This window comes from Cebidichthys violaceus, unplaced genomic scaffold, assembly GCF_023349555.1.
Source record: "Cebidichthys violaceus isolate CVI_PGR_0920_01 unplaced genomic scaffold, fCebVio1.0.p SCAF_14, whole genome shotgun sequence".
NCBI classification, from domain to species: domain Eukaryota; kingdom Metazoa; phylum Chordata; class Actinopteri; order Perciformes; family Stichaeidae; genus Cebidichthys; species Cebidichthys violaceus.
The window spans coordinates 16,476,709-16,495,903 of NW_027176307.1; the positions used below are offsets into that span (position 1 = coordinate 16,476,709).

General features: G+C 41.4%; 1 protein-coding gene across 2 annotated transcripts; it reads right to left on the reverse strand.

Moving 5' to 3' along the window:
* Nucleotides 1–183: 183 nt before the first annotated feature.
* Nucleotides 184–14,963, reverse strand: ppp4r4 (protein phosphatase 4, regulatory subunit 4). 2 transcript variants are annotated; one of them, XM_068709201.1, is made up of 25 exons: nt 13,824–14,963; nt 11,850–11,923; nt 9,667–9,769; nt 9,388–9,535; nt 8,823–8,896; nt 8,253–8,359; nt 7,640–7,747; nt 7,443–7,564; nt 7,258–7,377; nt 6,741–6,880; nt 6,532–6,651; nt 6,104–6,181; nt 5,780–5,863; nt 5,468–5,641; nt 5,259–5,364; nt 4,937–5,084; nt 4,644–4,788; nt 4,452–4,490; nt 4,275–4,346; nt 4,133–4,190; nt 3,867–3,944; nt 2,731–2,821; nt 1,922–1,983; nt 1,283–1,802; nt 184–409 (listed from the first exon to the last, which is right to left on the reverse strand). In XM_068709201.1, the coding sequence occupies exons 1-25, from the start codon at nt 13,932–13,934 to the stop codon at nt 364–366; spliced, it is 2,928 nt and encodes a 975-aa protein (XP_068565302.1). In that variant the 5' UTR covers nt 13,935–14,963; the 3' UTR covers nt 184–363. The 2 variants fall into 2 exon arrangements, with proteins under 2 accessions (XP_068565302.1, XP_068565300.1); XM_068709199.1 differs by having other exon boundaries at nt 4,133–4,196.
* Nucleotides 14,964–19,195: the final 4,232 nt, after the last annotated feature.

Sequence of the window (19,195 nt, forward strand, 5' to 3'; positions counted from 1 at the left end):
AAACATCCTGTACTTATTTAAATAAATGTAAAACGTGTAAAACATTAAAATTAACTTCTGTCACACAACACATGATGTCATCAAACAGCACAGTGACATCACATTTTCCAAAAAACAATCAACACACAGTTATATGGAGTCAGAGAACATTCATGTGGAACACGAACCAATAAGAACACAGCAACAGTTTGAATGTGTTTACTGAACCAATCAGGAGACAGGATGAGATTATTAGAATACACAGTGCTCAGTAGATCAGATGTCCTGTAGCATTCTGGGTAAGCCTTTACTCGTCTTTAAACTTGTTAACCCTGACTGCTGGTTGGCTCGTGGCCTGGTGGAGGTACGATGACATCGTCATCTTCAGTCTCTTCCTGACTGGACGCTGAAAGAGTTTGACTTCCTGTTTCTGTAGAATAAAAAACAAAACAGCTCATAAATCATTTGAATTTGAATTAAGACTAAAGTAAACAAAACCAGGGCTAAACTGAGATAATCCAGAGTTTAGACGGGGTTTAACCAGAAACTAATCTCTATCAATAAATTCTGTATTTATATCCAGAATCAGGCAACAGGACAAGGTTTTAGTATCAGAAGCCTTCTGGTTTGCTTTGGTTCACGGTGTTTATAGGACACAATGAGCATCCGCTGGCTACCTGTTTACAGCTGCTTCAAAGATGGATTAAACAAGAGAAAAGACTAAAACAGGATAAACAACACACGATCAGAGTAAACAACCACAGGGATGAATAAGGGTTGGTCGAGGAGTACGATGGGCCATTGGGGCCAAGTGAGCCACAAAGAATCAATAAACTAAAGCGTAGATGAAAAAGTGAAGGGTTCGGTTGGGGATCAGATAACGATTATTTAGAGCTAAAACTGGGTCAAAGTAGAGCTAAACTAAGGTCCAAGGATTGGTCTAAGTCTGGACTAAACAATAACAGGGTTAAAATGGGGATAAACCAGGTAAAACCCAAGTTACTGCTGGACAGGATTCCTTTATGTTGTGACAGTGGAACCACAAGAGACTAAACATCTGGTCCATGTTGAACTAGTTGAAACTAATCCAGAGGGTTTTGTTGACCCTCCTTGAATTACTGTGGAGGAGTGATTCAGGGAGGGATGGTCTCAGACGTGATTGGTTCAATAAACTCAGAGAGAGCCTTGTATGAGGGCCACTTCTGGATCTGGTCTGAGCGGGCTTTGGGTTACAAACTGTAAAAAACACGTGGGATCATTAACTCGTAGAATTCTACCTCCAGAACATTTGGTAAGCACTCACATTGACAGCTTTCTGGACTGGCTGTCCTTCACCCCACAACCCCGGTCCATTGTTTTACTGCGCTGATCCATGGTACTGATCCTATGGTCTCTATGGTCCAGGGTACTGGTCCTGTGGTCTCTCTGGTCAATGGTTCTATGGTCCAAGGTACTGGTTCTGTGGTCTCTCTGATCAATGGTAGTGGTTCTATGGTCCATTGTACCTGTTCTCTGCTCCATCATATTGTTCCTGTGGTCCATGTTACAGGTTCTGTGGTCCAGGGTACTGGTTCTATGATCTCTCTGATCTAGGCTGCTGGTCCTGTGGTCCAGGGTACTGGTTCTATGATCTCTCTGATCTAGGCTGCTGGTCCTGTGGTCCAGGGTACTGGTTCTATGATCTCTCTGATCTAGGCTGCTGGTCCTGTGGTCCAGGGTACTGGCCCTCTCCAGGAGGCTGGTGGTGTTGCTGCGGATCAGGACTGGCATGGAGGAGGTGGACTGGGTCACGGTAGAGAAATGGGCAGTCCTCAAGGGGTCATCTATAAAACACAAGTGATGTGTGAATAAAGATGTGTCCTCCCGAACCCTAGTGGTTCTGCAGTCCTGAAAACCACTACCTGACTTTAGGCAGAGCCTGTGTTAAATAAGGAGGTGGTACCTTTGCTCAGTGACATGGAGGACTTCCCGGGTCCAGACATGCTGCTCATCTCCTTCACTTTCCTGAAACACAGAGCCAGAAAACAAAACATTAAGAACACTTGAACCTTGTTTTCAGCATCAGATCACAGATTGTCTTGATCTCAGCACGGCGTTTGATCCAGTGGACGGAGACATGTTGGTAGATCCAGAACAGGATCGGCTCCGTCCTCGGTCCCCTTCTGTTTCTAAGTACATGATTCCCCCAAAAACACTCGTATGCTGACGACACACAGCTTTATCTCCTTAAACCAAACCTTTCTCATCAGCCTCATGAACGACCTCGAGGACAGAGTGTTGGAGCATTTTGCAGCTAAATGAAAGAAAGTCCCAACAGAGAACCAGTCCTTCCTCGTTAAAACCCAATTTAAAAACCTTGAACCTTGACGAGCAGGTCAATGTCACAGTAAAGACTTTGTACTATTGTAGTGAACGACGACGGAAAGGTGATGAAAACTAAAATGTGATAATAATTACAGTTACACACCCTTGCACAACTTTCTATATTAAAATACACTTGACACTTGTAATGTTCTCTTATTTGTTTGTTAGTTTACCATATTTGACTGTAAATTGTCATATTTTCTAATATTTTTAAAGGATGCCTTATACTATTGAGTTTACTGTAACGCACCACTCACCGAGCAGAATTCCTTGTCTGTGTAACATACTTGGCACTAAACAGTTCTGGTTCTGCTACTGAACCCTGAGAGACTGAAACCTGAAGCTGGTGTTTAGAGTTTAAAGAGAAGGAAGGCTTGCGGGTCTTACAGAGGTCGGTCCGAGTTGGCAGGTTTGGACGTCGTCGGCTGACTGCTGAGAGATCGACTCCTCGACAGTTTAGCCTTCCTCATCTCTTTACCTGTAAGAAGAAGAATCTTCATCATCATCATCATCATCATGGTTTGTATTGACGATGTCCTGAGATAAGCTGCTACGTTTACTGTCAGGTACCGAACCTGTGAATACTCAACTAATGTTGTGACTCGTGCAGAAACTGTTCCACTTTACCAAACTCCCAAGACTTAAAGATGTTTTCAGCTACACAAAGTCGATTTGATGTTGTGTCACCTGCAGGACGTAATACTGTGAACTTCTACAACCTTTAAACTGATGTTTTTGTCCACTTGTTTTCAACAGAAACAGGAAGTGAACACAACATTAACATATCATTGCCTTTAAGTTGATATGTTGAACATCCAGTGGTTACGAAGCTACATAGTGATTCATAGGAGTCTTTGTGTTTGTGTCACCTGATGAAAGTGAGTCCAATATCCTCTCTTTTAGCTCTGTTTTGGGTCTCCACCACCTCCTGAGGGAAATATGTGTCTCTTTAGCTGCTAAATGCTCCACTCTGTTCAGCAGCTAGTCTCTAACCGAGTCTGCTGTTTGCTGCTGAGCAGGTAGTGAACCGAAGCTTTTTACAGCTAATTCTCTGAAAACGACTCTAGAAAGCGTTGAGCGTGAAATTAGTGCAAATGTCCATCATTAGCTAGGATTTTTATTCTAGCAGTTCTTCAAAATAAAAGTGTGCAGCTACTTCCATGTTGTTGTTGCTGTGGGGGGGATTCACGTTATATATGTTGAGGGGGGCGTGTCCCCGGCTTCCTCTTCAATGAGCCGGGAAGATAAACAATGAGCTGAAACTCACTACGAAGCTCCTTAAAGACAAGATGATCTTTCTTCTGAGGTTCATCATAACCAGAGAAACAACATGTCACACTGGTTTCACTTTGTCATTTCATCGATAGCAAAACTATTGATACTAGCTTTTAATGAATACTAATTGAACAGGAGTTAATTGATTGTGTTCAAAGCTCACCAGTGGAAAATGTTCTCAGTGGCCACACAAACAGTTGCAGCTTGTCGTTTTTTTATTAATATTTAATATTAATATCTTTTCTTACCGGAGGACGACAAGGTGTTTCCAGATGAAGACACAGACATGGATTTGATCGCAGATAGACTGGTTTTACTGTCTCTTCCTGTCAAAAAAAGACAGTTTACAAACTGGACTACAAAGCACAAACACACTATGATTAATAAACTCTGACCAAGAATACAAGTTAGCCAAAAAGATACACTTTTCCATTACATATATCCAGATACTCCAGAGTGAAAATATACCGGCAGACACTGAATCATCTTCATGAAAAATTTGACTTTTGCTCACGTTTTCTCTCTGCATGTTTCTCTGAGTTCAGCTTCCCTTCACTTTGCTGGCGCTCCAGCTGTTCCTGACGACAGAGGCGACGTCATGAAAACAAAACAGGAAGTGATTCAGACTCAAGAGGATCTATAAGCTTCAGACTCACCATCTCCAGCAGCAGATTCTCTTCCTTCTCCTTCTTCTGGTCCAGTAAATCCCTCTCCTGCCTCTTGTGAAACTGCAAACACACAAGACACTAGATGGAGGCACATCGAGTTTAAAGTGAACCCAAACTCTCAGCTGTGATTTACAGATCAGTCCTTTAGGAAAACAAGGTGCTTACAGGCTCCGCCAGGTCCAGTTTGTCCAGTTCCAGGACTGTCTGAAAAACAACAAGACCACATTTAACACATGTTATTATTCTCACAGAGTCCTCTGATAGTGGGTCTGTGCTGGTCTCTGTAGACTACATTAATCCTAGACCTACAGAAAGTGACAGGATTTCTGTACTGGTCTCAGTTAGTCCAGATGTTACCTTACGGATCGTGGCCACCACGTCCTTGTCTTTTTCTCTGCAGAGGAGTTTCTGGACGCAGAAGTCAAGCTGCTGTAGCAGCTGTTTGTCGGCCGGCAGGCGGAGCGATGAACGCAATCTGGGCAACAACTGGCACAGCTTGTACCTGACAGACAGGTGAACAGACAGACAGGTGAGCAGACAGACAGGTGAACAGACACACAGGTGAGCAGACAGACAGGTGAACAAACAGACAGGTTTGTCACATCTGATGCCAGAGAGACAGATTCTACCTGTCTCACTGACAGACCTACCTGACGTTGGCCACGGGGTCGTGGACCAGCTCCAGCGCTGGAACCAGGAAGTATTTGTTAAAGTATTTTCTGGAGAAAATCTCAGAGGCCGTTTCACAAACATCAAGGAACCTCAAGCGGTTCCAGTAGCTCCGCCCCTGAGCCAGATCTGAAACACCAGAAGAACCATCAACAGATCTGTCTTCTGACTGCAGCAACTTAGACAAGAAGTACAAGAGATGTTGATGGATTTAAGAAAAGCCTTTCAAAAGGATGTCACAGGGAGGCCTATGAGGTCCTCTGTTCATACATGAGACCACCTGAAGGACCACAGTACTCTGACCTTGGATCAGTCGCTCCATCATCTCCTGACGCTGCTCGTGTTTGCGGTTGTAACGCAGGAATGTGCAGAATGTCCGAGCCGCCTCTCTCTGAACCGGCAACACCTTCTGCAACAGCAACAAGCATAGGGGGGGGGGGGGTTAGCTGTCTGTTCACCTGGTTCACCTTTATTGAGTCGTGAGTCGTGAGTTGTGTGTCCTAGGTGCTGACATTAGTGGTGAGGATGGTGAAGATGCGGGGGGAGAAGTTCTGGTGCAGCACTTCTCCAGGCAGAAGTCGGGCCAGACAGCTGTAACGCTGCAGCAACTTCTCATGCAGCCGCCAACGCAGAGAACATCCGACCTTCTGCTCCACCGACAGCAGAGCCGACAGCAGCTCCGGGAACTGATGAGGAACCACAGGAACCGCAAGGAAACGTAGAAGAATCAGAGGAGACGAAAGAACTGAGATTAGAGAGGCAACAGGAAAAAGAAACACACAGATATTAACCCTCATTTCAGTGTTGGAGGCTGGTTTTCCCACCTTGTTGTCCAGCACCAGGTTCTCTCCTCTGGTCAGAACCGCCTCCAGAGTTTCCTCCAGGTGATTCATGATAGCATCCAACACCTGAAATAACAACAATCAAAGCTCTGAGAAACAACATTAGAAATACAAAGCTACACACACGGTCTGTTCAACGTTTTGTGCATTGAGAGGTTTGGATTTCAGTATGAGCTGCAAATGTCTAAACAAATAATCAATAAAAAAAGTCTAAAACAAATACAAAATAAATGACTAAAGAAGAACCTACAAATCATTCCAAAAACCAGAAAACTACCAGAACATTCCCACTGTGTCATGACTGACCTCCAGAGCTTCATCCTGCAGCAGAGCCAGCAGCTCTTTGTGGACCAGCTGGACGTTTGAACCCAGCAGCTTCACCACCTGACAGGAAGGGGCGGAGTCAAACATGTGACATCAGAGCAGATGGCTTTAAGACTTACAAACTATGAACTGATATAAAGAGCTGTTGTTTTATTCTGCCAGTCGGAAAATTTACAGTCAAAGAACTTCAAAATTCAACAATTGACTTCTGTGTTTTTTATATTACACCTTATGTACCTCAACAGCTGCTTCAGGGTCCTGGTCTCCTTCCTGCTAAGAGGATGAAACCTTCAGGTTCCTTCCTTAAACCAGGCTCCCTTAAACTTCATTGACCCCATTATCAATCAAAGTCTCAGAGAACAGACCCATAACCAGGATGCTGGTTGTTCATGTGGTCTCTGTTATCTCACCTGGTGGAAACTGGCTGCAGCACTTCGTCGAACGCTGACTTGCGGGTCACAGCAAAGACCGGAGAAAGACGGGTAGAGCTCTGACAGGAAGTGAGTCGAGTCAACAAACACCACCATGGCCTGGAGAGGGAGAGCAAACAGGAAGTGACACTAGCCGTCTGGAGGACTGAATGTTGAACTGAAACCTGAAGCTCTGTTGCTGATTGTACCGGCAGGTTGTAGCAACAGTTGCAACGGATCAGCGTTGACTCATTGCAGTCAGTCTGGTTTCCTTCAGTCTGCAACCCAGTGACACACAGAACCTTAAACCTCTGCAGCAACCGGCCCTTCTCCTCGTCCGACAGGGAGCCTGCAACGCAACCAGCACTCATCAGAGACACAGCAACTCAACCAGCACTCATCAGAGACACAGCAACGCAACCAGCACTCATCAGAGACACAGCAACGCAACCAGCACTCATCAGAGACACAGCAACTCAACCAGCACTCATCAGAGACACAACAACTCACAGCAACGCTCTCCACACCTGGACCAGAACTCACAGTCACGGTCTTGGTCCTCCTTTAAGAGAAGCTCATGCAAACTCCAAACAGGAGATCTCAAGATGGCCGGCGGTTCAAACCCAAAAACCTTTTGCTAACCACTGCCCACCCCCGCGCCGCCTTGATGTGAACTCACTCTGCTTTTGACTCTACTGTTTCTACTGTGTGACATCAGAGTCTCACCTGCCAGTCCGCTGCAGACTTTCCCAAACTGGAACGACAAAGACGCCACGACGGCTTCGTCCGCCTGCGACGTCTCGCACGCGGACATCACCATGGGAACCACGACATGCAGTCTGTCGTCTGAGAGAGGAAGAGGTTTAGAGAAGGTGACTTCATGTAGATATGAAGCTCACAGTCTGACTCACCACCGTCCATCATCTCCATCAGGTTGATGATGGTGTCGAAGGCGGCGAGGCGGACGCCACTCTCCTCGTCTCTGGCGAGCTCCACCAGTTCAGGAAGCAGCTCGGTCCTGGTGTCGTCCACCCTGAAGGAGAAACACGGTGACATCACAGCGGGAGGTTTGTTTGTGTTTGTTTCATTCAGTGTTTGTGACGTTTACCCCGACGCTCTAGATATGTTCTCCAGCTGACGGCACATACAGGACCGGACCTCCAACTCCACATCCTGACACAGAGACCGGACCAGAGGCAGCAGGTCCTTCTTCACTCTGATACACAGAAACACACCTGTTAGTGGGGGACCAGGTCTAAAGACACACCTATTAGTGGGGGACCAGGTCTAAAAACAGACCTGTTAGTAGGGGATCAGGTCTAAAGACACACCTGTTAGTAGGGGATCAGGTCTTAAGACAGACCTGTTAGTAGGAGACCAGGTCTAAAGACACACCTGTTAGTAGGGGACCAGGTCTAAAGACAGACCTGTTAGTAGGGGATCAGGTCTTAAGACAGACCTGTTAGTAGGAGACCAGGTCTAAAGACACACCTGTTAGTAGGGGACCAGGTCTAAAGACAGACCTGTTAGTAGGGGATCAGGTCTTAAGACAGACCTGTATATAGTGTGTTTGTAGTGTTACAGTAGACAGTGTGTGTATACAGTGTGTGTGTGTGTGTGTGTGTGTGTGTGTGTGTGTGTGTGTGTGTAGTAATACAATATATAGTGAGTGTAGTACCACAATACACAGTGTGTAGTACTACAGTAGTACTGCAGCTCACATGTGAGGGTCAAACTTGCAGGCGACTTTTCCTAAAATTCGACAGCTAGCCAGACGAGCCTGAAGAGAGTGAGACAGCTGAGACTGATAAAGGAGAGGGTTCAGCACCTGCCGAGAAAAAGACAGACAGGTACAGAGAGAGAGAGACAGCTGGGGTTTATACACTAGAAGTCCTGAACAGGTAGACAGACAGGTACAGAGAGAGAGAGAGAGAGAGAGAGAGAGAGAGAGAGAGAGAGAGAGACAGCGAGTTACAGTGCCTCCCACACATGGAGAGACAGACAGGTACAGAAAGAAATGAACAGAGAAGAAGACTGAACAGAGTGAGGAAGGTTCAGGATGTGGAAAACAATGCAATTAGACAGGTTAACAGGAAAACATGGAGAGACAGGTAGAGAGAAGTAGAGACAGATAATAGATAGAAAGACAGGTAGAGAGGTGAGCTGGGCATTCCATGTCCCAAATCTAGTTGCCTGCCTTGAGTGATGATATAATGTTGTACTTTTAACTATACTAATACTAATTAATAATTCTGGTGAAAGGTATTAATCAATAACCTTGATCACTCTACCTCCTGTTTGATGGTCTCTTTGGGTAGAGCGTTGATGGCCGACAGCAGGGTCTCCAACCAGGCGTTGCTCACCACTGTCAAATAAACACGGCAACGTCAAAATTAATGTCAACATGAAGGTTTAAATATTAGCTTCATGTTAATGTCAACCACAACGTAAGCATCAACGTCAAGATCAATGTCAATATTAACATTAATATCAACAACAACGTCAAAATAAGCATTTACTTTTATCGATGTAAATGTATCAGGATGTAACAAATTCAATGTAATCTACTGTGAGTTCATGTGCATCGGGTTTTACAATAGTGTGTTTATGTAAAATGAAGTGAAAATACACAGAAGTTTGGTTGAGAATCATTTTGAAAACTTGTGATGACTGAATTTATTTTGTGTCTAAACAATGAAAAGTTTAGTCCTCAGTGACTTCTGACTGCTGACTTGGTCTCCATGGTTCAGGTGGTTCAGGTTATGTTACCTGTGTCTCTGTGGTTCACTGTATGTTACCTGTGTCTCTGTGGTTCACTGTATGTTACCTGTGTCTCTGTGGTTCACTGTATGATACCTGTGTCTCGGTGGTTCAGGTGCAGCAGGACAGTCTTCAAGATGGAGAAAGTGTGAGTGTGGATCAGGATGATGTCGTCCTGCAGGATTGTTAAGAATGACGACGCCGCTGCCAGCTGGATCTCTGCTCCGGCTCCATTCAAGACCTCCTGAGTCAGACAGACAGGACAGGTTACATGAATGACACACCTGTCATTTCCCAAATTGACTGTCCACTTGCTGCCCACCTGAAGTACCGACAGCACTGACATAATTCTGACTAATGTTACTGTGTACATACCCGGACCTTTGGTACGACCCGACGGAATGTTTCAGCTGGATTCTGACGGACGAGGCTCGGCAGGTTACTGATGACACTCGCTCTCTGCACCTCCTGACCCACACTGACAACAGAGGAAATATACATCTCAAGTGACTATTTTTGGATTAAACAACCAAGGACCTAAAATTTTGCCCTGAGGGACTCCACATCTGACAACAGGTATTTCAAGACTTGGAATCTGGATCAGAATGATGCGGAAAATAAAATCTTCCTTTTCTCAGTCAAGGATCAAAATCAACTCCCAGTACTTCTAAATATTGACAGGTTGGATCACGGGGATCCTGATATGAGTAGTGGTAGCGTCTGGCTCTGAACAAAACAAGTATTCAGCTCTTACCTGAACAGGTATTCAGCTCTTACCTGAACAAGTATTCAGCTCTTACCCAAACAAGTATTCAGCTCTTACCCGAACAAGTATTCAGCTCTTACCTGAGCAAGTATTCAGCTCTTACCTGAACAAGTATTCAGCTCTAACCTGAACAAGTATTCAGCTCTTACCCGAACAAGTATTCAGCTCTAACCTGAACAGGTATTCAGCTCTTACCCGAACAGGTATTCAGCTCTTACCTGAGCAAGTATTCAGCTCTTACCCGAACAAGTATTCAGCTCTAACCTGAACAGGTATTCAGCTCTTACCCGAACAGGTATTCAGCTCTTACCCGAACAAGTATTCAGCTCTTACCTGAACAAGTATTCAGCTCTTACCTGAACAAGTATTCAGCTCTTACCCGAACAAGTATTCAGCTCTTACCCGAACAAGTATTCAGCTCTTACCTGAACAAGTATTCAGCTCTTACCCGAACAAGTATTCAGCTCTTACCCGAACAAGTATTCAGCTCTTACCTGAGCAAGTATTCAGCTCTTACCTGAACAAGTATTCAGCTCTTACCCGAACAGGTATTCAGCTCTTACCTGAGCAAGTATTCAGCTCTTACCTGAACAAGTATTCAGCTCTTACCTGAGCAAGTATTCAGCTCTTTCCTGAACAAATATTCAGCTCTTACCTAAACAGGTATTCAGCTCTTACCTGAACAAGTATTCAGCTCATATCTAAACAGGTATTCAGCTCTTACCCGAACAGGTATTCAGCTCATATCTAAACAGGTATTCAGCTCTTACCCGAACAGGTATTCAGCTCAGCTCTTATCCGAACAAGTATTCAGCTCTAACCTGAACAAGTATTCAGCTCTAACCTGAACAGGTATTCAGCTCTTACCCGAACAGGTATTCAGCTCTTACCCGAACAAGTATTCAGCTCTAACCTGAACAGGTATTCAGCTCTTACCCGAACAGGTATTCAGCTCTTACCCGAACAAGTATTCAGCTCTTACCTGAACAAGTATTCAGCTCTTACCCGAACAAGTATTCAGCTCTTACCCGAACAAGTATTCAGCTCTTACCCGAACAAGTATTCAGCTCTTACCTGAACAAGTATTCAGCTCTTACCCGAACAAGTATTCAGCTTTTACCCGAACAAGTATTCAGCTCTTACCTGAGCAAGTATTCAGCTCTTACCTGAACAAGTATTCAGCTCTTACCCGAACAGGTATTCAGCTCTTACCTGAGCAAGTATTCAGCTCTTACCTGAACAAGTATTCAGCTCTTACCTGAGCAAGTATTCAGCTCTTTCCTGAACAAGTATTCAGCTCATATCTAAACAGGTATTCAGCTCTTACCCGAACAGGTATTCAGCTCATATCTAAACAGGTATTCAGCTCTTACCCGAACAGGTATTCAGCTCATATCTAAACAGGTATTCAGCTCTTACCCGAACAGGTATTCAGCTCAGCTCTTATCCGAACAAGTATTCAGCTCTAACCTGAACAAGTATTCAGCTCTAACCTGAACAGGTATTCAGCTCTTACCCGAACAGGTATTCAGCTCTTACCCGAACAAGTATTCAGCTCTTACCTGAACAAGTATTCAGCTCTTACCCGAACAAGTATTCAGCTCTTACCCGAACAAGTATTCAGCTCTTACCCGAACAAGTATTCAGCTCTTACCCGAACAAGTATTCAGCTCTTACCCAAACAAGTATTCAGCTCTTACCTGAACAGGTATTCAGCTCTTACCTGAACAGGTATTCAGCTCTTACCTGAACAAGTATTCAGCTCTTACCTGAACAAGTATTCAGCTCTTACCTGAGCAGGTAGACGGCTCTCTCAATGTCGTTCAGGTCTTCGTCCACAGTCAGCTGATCGATCTCCTCTGCGGTCTGAAACAACAAACACATTTTGATAATTACAGATTGTAGCAGTTTTTAAGTTCATAATGTTAATATGATTATAATATAATATGAACTGATATGATTTAACAATGAGACCAAATTAATCAAAAACACCTTCCAGAGAAAGTCAGTGAGGTTAACCCTTTAATGAGGGTCATCTGTTACATAATATACTGTGTGTGTGTCTGTCTGTCTGTCTGTCTGTGTGTGTGTGTGTGTGTGTGTGCGTGTGTGTGTGTGTGTGTGTGTCTGCCTGTCTTCTGTCTGTGTGTGTGTGTGTGTGTGTGTGTGTGTGTGTGGGAAGAAATGGGTGTGTGACTGTGTCGTCATGACGTCGGGGTTCCGCCCATAAGAAGACTCCCAGACCCCGCCCGCCAACGTCATCATCAGCATGAAGCCCCACCCCTCCTCCCACACAGAAGAAGAAGAAGAAAACTGATCAGCTCTTGGCCCGCCCACTTCAGCTTGAGGTTCATCAATAATAATTATTATTAATAATTATAATTATTAAAGAGTTGAAACATAAAATGATGATTCATCACAGAAGTGAATATGTTTTATAATCAATATCATCTGATATCAGTGATTAATGGTTCACTATTAATTTACTAATATGAATAAATCAGTTATAAACAGTAAATAACTTTTGGTTTGTCAGGTTTACATTTATCAGATATAATCAGTGTATAAAGATTTAATAACAGTGTTTATCATTTGTTATCATCAGTGTTGTTTATTCAGATAATTGATGATAATGAAGTAAAACACAGTTATAACAATAAAAGACACAACAAACACTAAACGTTAATTTATTATATTATATACCATTTATGAGCATGAACTGATTATTGAGGATGAATGATGTTAATATGTTCATATATTCATATGTTCATATGTTAATGTGTTTATGTGTGAATGTGTTCATGTGTAAATATGTAAATATGCAAATGTGTAACTATGCAAATGTGTAACTATGCAAATGTGTAACGATGTAACTATGTAAATATGTAAATATGCAAATATGTAAATGTGTAAATGTGTTAATATGTCAATATGTTAATATATTAATGTGTTTATATGTCTATATGTCTATATGTTTATATGTCAATATGTTTATTTGTTAATATGTTAACATGTTAACATGTTAATATGTTTATATGTTTATATGTTAACATGTTTATATGTTAATATGTTTATATGTTAAAATGTTTATATGTTTATATGTTTATATGTTAACATGTTTATATGTTAATATGTTTATATGTTAAAATGTTTATATGTTTATATGCCAATATGTCTATATGTCAATATGTATATTTGTTAATATGTTTATATGTTTATATGCCAATATGTCTATATATCAATATGTATATTTGTCAATATGTATATTTGTTTATATGTTTATATGTTAACATGTTAATATGTTAATATGTCAATGTATTAATATGTTTATATGTTAATATGTTAATGTATTAATATGTTAATGCTTTAATGTGTTAATGTGTGAAAGATATTACAATATATTAACAATATATTTTAATTATTGATAATGAAAATAGTTTCCAGTAGACTTCGTGTGACTCATTGATTATTAATATCGATTGATGTGACAGTGACAGAAGAACAGGAGATCCTAGCTGTCTGTCTGACTGTCTGCTGTGAGACAGGCGGTCAGTCAGACAGACAGACACAAACTGCGTCATGCTGCGCAGATAGCGGGTCTCCCCTCTGCTCATCTTCCTCCCACTGACTCACACAACATGTCACATTCTCATCTTCATCACTACACATTCACATGAGTGGTGATGGAGAAGAGAAGCAGCTTCATGTTATTAATGTTTATTCTTATTAATCGTATTATTCTTATCATCATAAAGAGGTGACAGACCTTGAGACTCCTGCGGATTGGCCTCTCGATGAAGGCCAGCTCCTGCAGCTCCTCCAGCGGTCCGTACAGAAAGCTGGACTGGTTCACCGTCATTCTGCTGCTGGAGAACATCTGCTCACTGGAGGGCTCCCAGTACCACACTGGTTGTTAGTGGGAGATGTGAGAGACAAGCATTCCTGAGAGGAGGAGAGAGAGGCGGGGGACTGTTTCCAAGGAGATCCCCGCTCTGTGTCCGTCACGCCAGACTCCGTTCACAATTCTAATGATTTAAGAAATCTTCGCTCTTCTGTGAACGTAGCGACCGGTCATAGATTCAAAGTGAACACTTCACAGATCACCACGGTCCATTCTTCTATTCGGCGCATATTAAGTCCTCCGGGCTGCGATTATTTCAGTCAAATCTCCACTTTCCTGAGGAACATCTGTTGAATAGAATCCCCCGGTTGGTTTCAGTCAGACCACCAGGTGAACCGATCCCGACCCAGATCCTCTCTCTGTCTCTCTCCGACACCACAACCTTGAAGCAGATTGTGCATACGAAACAAACCTTTGTAGTTAACCGAGGATCTGTTCCTCTCAGGCCGTTAAAACGCTCCAGTCACACCAGACTCGGTCCTAAAGTCTCGTTACTGAACGTTTTCACTGTTTAACTGGACTAAGAATGTAACACTCCGTGAACATCACACATGTAACAGATGCAGTGGATGTGTTTCTTTCTTCGGCGGACATCCAGCACCCCAACAACAGCTCGTTCAGCTCCAGTCCAGATTCGGTTCTACGGTTCCGTGCTGTCCGTTAGGAGCGTCACGCCGGACTGCGCTACATCTGTTGCGCTTTAACGCGTCTGTGTCGGTTAAAGCTCGCAGTGCGGAAACCCTGAAACATCACCGACAAACAGCACCGACTCATGTCGGCCCACGCTGAGTGAACCAGCAGCCTTTATATCACTGAGAAACACGGAGGACGATACACCCGTTACAGCCGTTACACCCCTTACACCCGTTACCGGATCAATGTGAAGCGCATCGATCCGGACTTCAGAACCTCTTTGACGGTCTCTAAACTCCTGCTGGTCCGTTTCGATCTGTGATCGGTAGAATAGTCAGAAATATGAATGGAAACTTGTGAAGCTGACTGGGGATAAAGTCTGGATCACCAGAACCGGGCTGAACCCGGATCAGAACCGGACTAACCCGGGATAACGCCCTGCACTGCAGCAGCTGAACCGGTTTCCATGGTGACGGCTGGTTAAGAGACCAAAACTCATTCAGAGTTTCACCGGATCAGAGTTCATGATTCAAATTTTCAAGAACTTTTCTTCAGTGTTTTTATTTCATTTAGTTCTAAATTATATTTTAATGATAAAGTGATATTTTACACAAACATACTCTTGTCTGCTGCTGTTATCTTCTGTCTTTTAGGTTGATGCCACTTATTGTTCTGTTTAATCAGCTCATGAAGTATTAATACTACTACTACTACTACTACTACTATTACTACTACTACTACTACTACTAATAATAATAATAATAATTATAATAAATATCACTGAGCATTTCACTGTTTTCTCTGTTTGAAGACGTTGGTTAAACATTTAGACCCTCTTTCCATATTTCTTATGTAGAACAGCTCCCATCACGACCTGGGAGCTTCTTCATATTTACTCTTCATATTGTCATTAAGTCTTCATGTAGACCACATTTCATATAGTCAAAGTCTTCATGTAGACCACATTTCATATTGTCATAAAGTCTTCATGTAGACCACATTTCATATAGCCATAAAGTCTGTATGTAGACCACATTTCATATAGCCATAAAGTATGTATGTAGACCACATTTCATATAGCCATAAAGTCTGTATGTAGACCACATTTCATATAGTCAAAGTCTTCATGTAGACCACATTTCATCTTGTCATAAAGTCTTCATGTAGACCACATTTCATATAGTCAAAGTCTTCATGTAGACCACATTTCATATTGTCATAAAGTCTTCATGTAGACCACATTTCATATAGCCATAAAGTCTGTATGTAGACCACATTTCATATAGCCATAAAGTCTGTATGTAGACCACATTTCATATAGTCATAAAGTCTTCATATAGACCACATTTCATATAGCCATAAAGTCTGTATGTAGACCACATTTCATATAGCCATAAAGTCTGTATGTAGACCAAATTTCATATAGTCATAAAGTCTTCATATAGACCACATTTCATATAGCCATAAAGTCTGTATGTAGACCACATTTCATATTGTCATAAAGTCTTCATGTAGACCACACTTCATATTGTCATAAAGTCTTCGTATAGACCACATTTCATATTGTCATAAAGTCTGTATGTAGACCACATTTCATATAGTCATAAAGTCTGTATGTAGACCACATTTCATATAGTCATAAAGTCTTCATATAGACCACATTTCATATAGTCATAAAGTCTGTATGTAGACCACATTTCATATAGTCATAAAGTCTTCATATAGACCACATTTCATATAGCCATAAAGTCTGTATGTAGACCACATTTCATATTGTCATAAAGTCTTCATGTAGACCACACTTCATATAGTCATAAAGTCTTCATATAGACCACATTTCATATAGTCATAAAGTCTGTATGTAGACCACATTTCATATTGTCATAAAGTCTGTATGTAGACCACATTTCATATAGTCATAAAGTCTGTATGTAGACCACATTTCATATAGCCATAAAGTCTGTATGTAGACCACATTTCATATAGCCATAAAGTCTGTATATAGACCACATTTCATATAGTCATAAAGTCTGTATGTAGACCACATTTCATATAGCCATAAAGTATGTATGTAGACCACATTTCATATAGCCATAAAGTCTGTATGTAGACCAAATTTCATATAGTCATAAAGTCTTCATATAGACCACATTTCATACAGCCATAAAGTCTGTATGTAGACCACATTTCATATAGCCATAAAGTCTGTATGTAGACCAGATTTCATATAGCCATAAAGTCTGTATGTAGACCACATTTCATATCGTCATAAAGTCTTCATATAGACCACATTTCATATAGCCATAAAGTCTGTATGTAGACCACATTTCATATTGTCATAAAGTCTTCATGTGGACCACACTTCATATTGTCATAAAGTCTTCATATAGACCACATTTCATATAGTCATAAAGTCTGTATGTAGACCACATTTCATATAGCCATAAAGTCTTCATGTAGACCACATTTCATATGGTCACTTTGTAGACATACATTCACAGTAACAAACGTTTTCTCTCTTTAGTGACAAACTACAGAGCTTTAAAGAGGAAAAGTAGAGAACCTAATGGAGAACCTTGAGGTTCCTGACAGATACTGTGACAGTTTGAGATGATCTGAGAACGTCCTGGCCTCATTCCTTCTCTCCAGAGGATGAACCCTTTTTTATAAAATTACTCTCTAGCGCCCCCTCAGGACGATCTCTACATGTTTAGCTTCACTCAAACAGGAAAAGAGACGAATAAACCGTCACATCATCTTCTTTCATATTAAACAAAGTAGTTTAATTTTCTCTCAAAGTTTATCAGACTTTCTTTTGATAAACAGAAACTTTTTTTAACAACTTACAAACTTTGCAGCTGGAATGTAGTTTTAAACTAAACTACCTTTGTTTTTTAGAGGCGGTGCTATTGCTACACTTCATTATTTTCATTATGCATACTTTTATTTATTTTTAACCACCAGTCATATTCTTTTACTCTCGTAGTGTTAATAATCCGTACAGTGACTAATAAATGAAATAAACAATACAATTAAATAATATTAATAGAGTATTTATCGATTGATCTGCACATTTGGTTTGGTTTAGTTTGTTTCTTTTGTTTTATTTTGAAGTTCCCTGCCTCTTGTGTCCAGTGTTCTCTTCACTTCCTGCCTTTGTATGTTTTCCCTCCTGTGTGGTGTCTGCCCCTGATTGATCCCACCTGTGTCTCCTCACCTGCAACTCACCTGTGTATTTAAACCCTGTGTGTCTCAGTGTGGGTTTGTCTGCTGTGTTCCCTACTCTGCTGTGATTATTATGGTATGTTCCTTGTGTTAATCCAGCTCAGCTCTGTTTTTAAGTTTTCCCTCGTGATAGTTTTTTTTGAGATCCTGATCCTGATTTGTGTTTTGCTCGTTTCTTGGTTTTTCTTTGTTTTTTTTGTTACACGTTTTTGGAATTTCTTGCTCGGCCAGTTTTGTTTTGGACTTTATTAGTTTAATCTCCTTCATAAATCCTTCTGCTCTTGTCTCTCTGTTGGCCTCTATCCTCTAACTGTATACGACCAGTTTCTCCCACAACCCTCTGAATAAATTAACTATTTGTGGTGTTATGAACTAGTTTGTTTTTGTTTTCAAGATCTGGAGATCTTCACATTTCAGAGAATAATTGTCTTTTTTTAAATCATTGTTGAGGAATGGCTTAATAATGATTAACAAAATATTAGCTGATTCATTATCCGTCAATCAAGAAATCGTATAATCAGATGTGTCTGATATTATCCATCTTTTTCTTTTTTCATTCCTATTTTGGACTTTAATGTTTGGAGATGAATTCTAATTTTATAATTATTGGATTTAGATTGTTATAATTATTATAGAGGAGGAAAATTTGGAAACCGTTGTCTCTCTTTCAGTAAATATTTAGATTCCGGTCAGCTGACCAACAGTTCTATGTGAGAATAACTTCATCAGGTTCCAGACACACATAAGTGTTTTTGACCTTCGGCCAGCAGAGCGTCCGTGTCACAGTTTTGGCAGCTTCCTGAAAGACATGAAACCAGCAGACCCTTAAAGTCCAATACAGACCTGCTGCTGCAGAAGAGAACAGAGAGGAGGACTGGAGCGATTCACAGTAAGACCATCTGTGTTTCAACACCTGTTCGTTGTTCTGCTTCTCAGAAATAAAGCTGCTTACTCTCATATGGGTCGACTGAAAACTTCAAACATGAACTCTTCACACTGTCAATCTTTTGTATGTTGTTTACTTCTGCATTGTTGTTTTGTTGTTACTTATTACTGATGTAATAGTGTACTATGTAATGTCATTGTGTCTTTGTTGTGTTGAGTTATTTATTCCAATGTTATGTGTTTTTTATTATGAAGTCATTATTTGATTTGTTTATTATATTATAATATCTTATTGTTGTGAATTTAAGGAGCTGATGAAGTCACAGGTAAAAGATTCAAAGGGTCAAAATGAAATGTATTTATAGTATAAAGTAGAGAATATGATCATCGACATGTTTGTGTTGATGACATATTAGAAGTGTGTTGTGGTTTCTATCTCTTGTCTGAAGGCTGATGGTTAGCTCTCAGAGAGTCTGAATACTTTGGCTGGACGA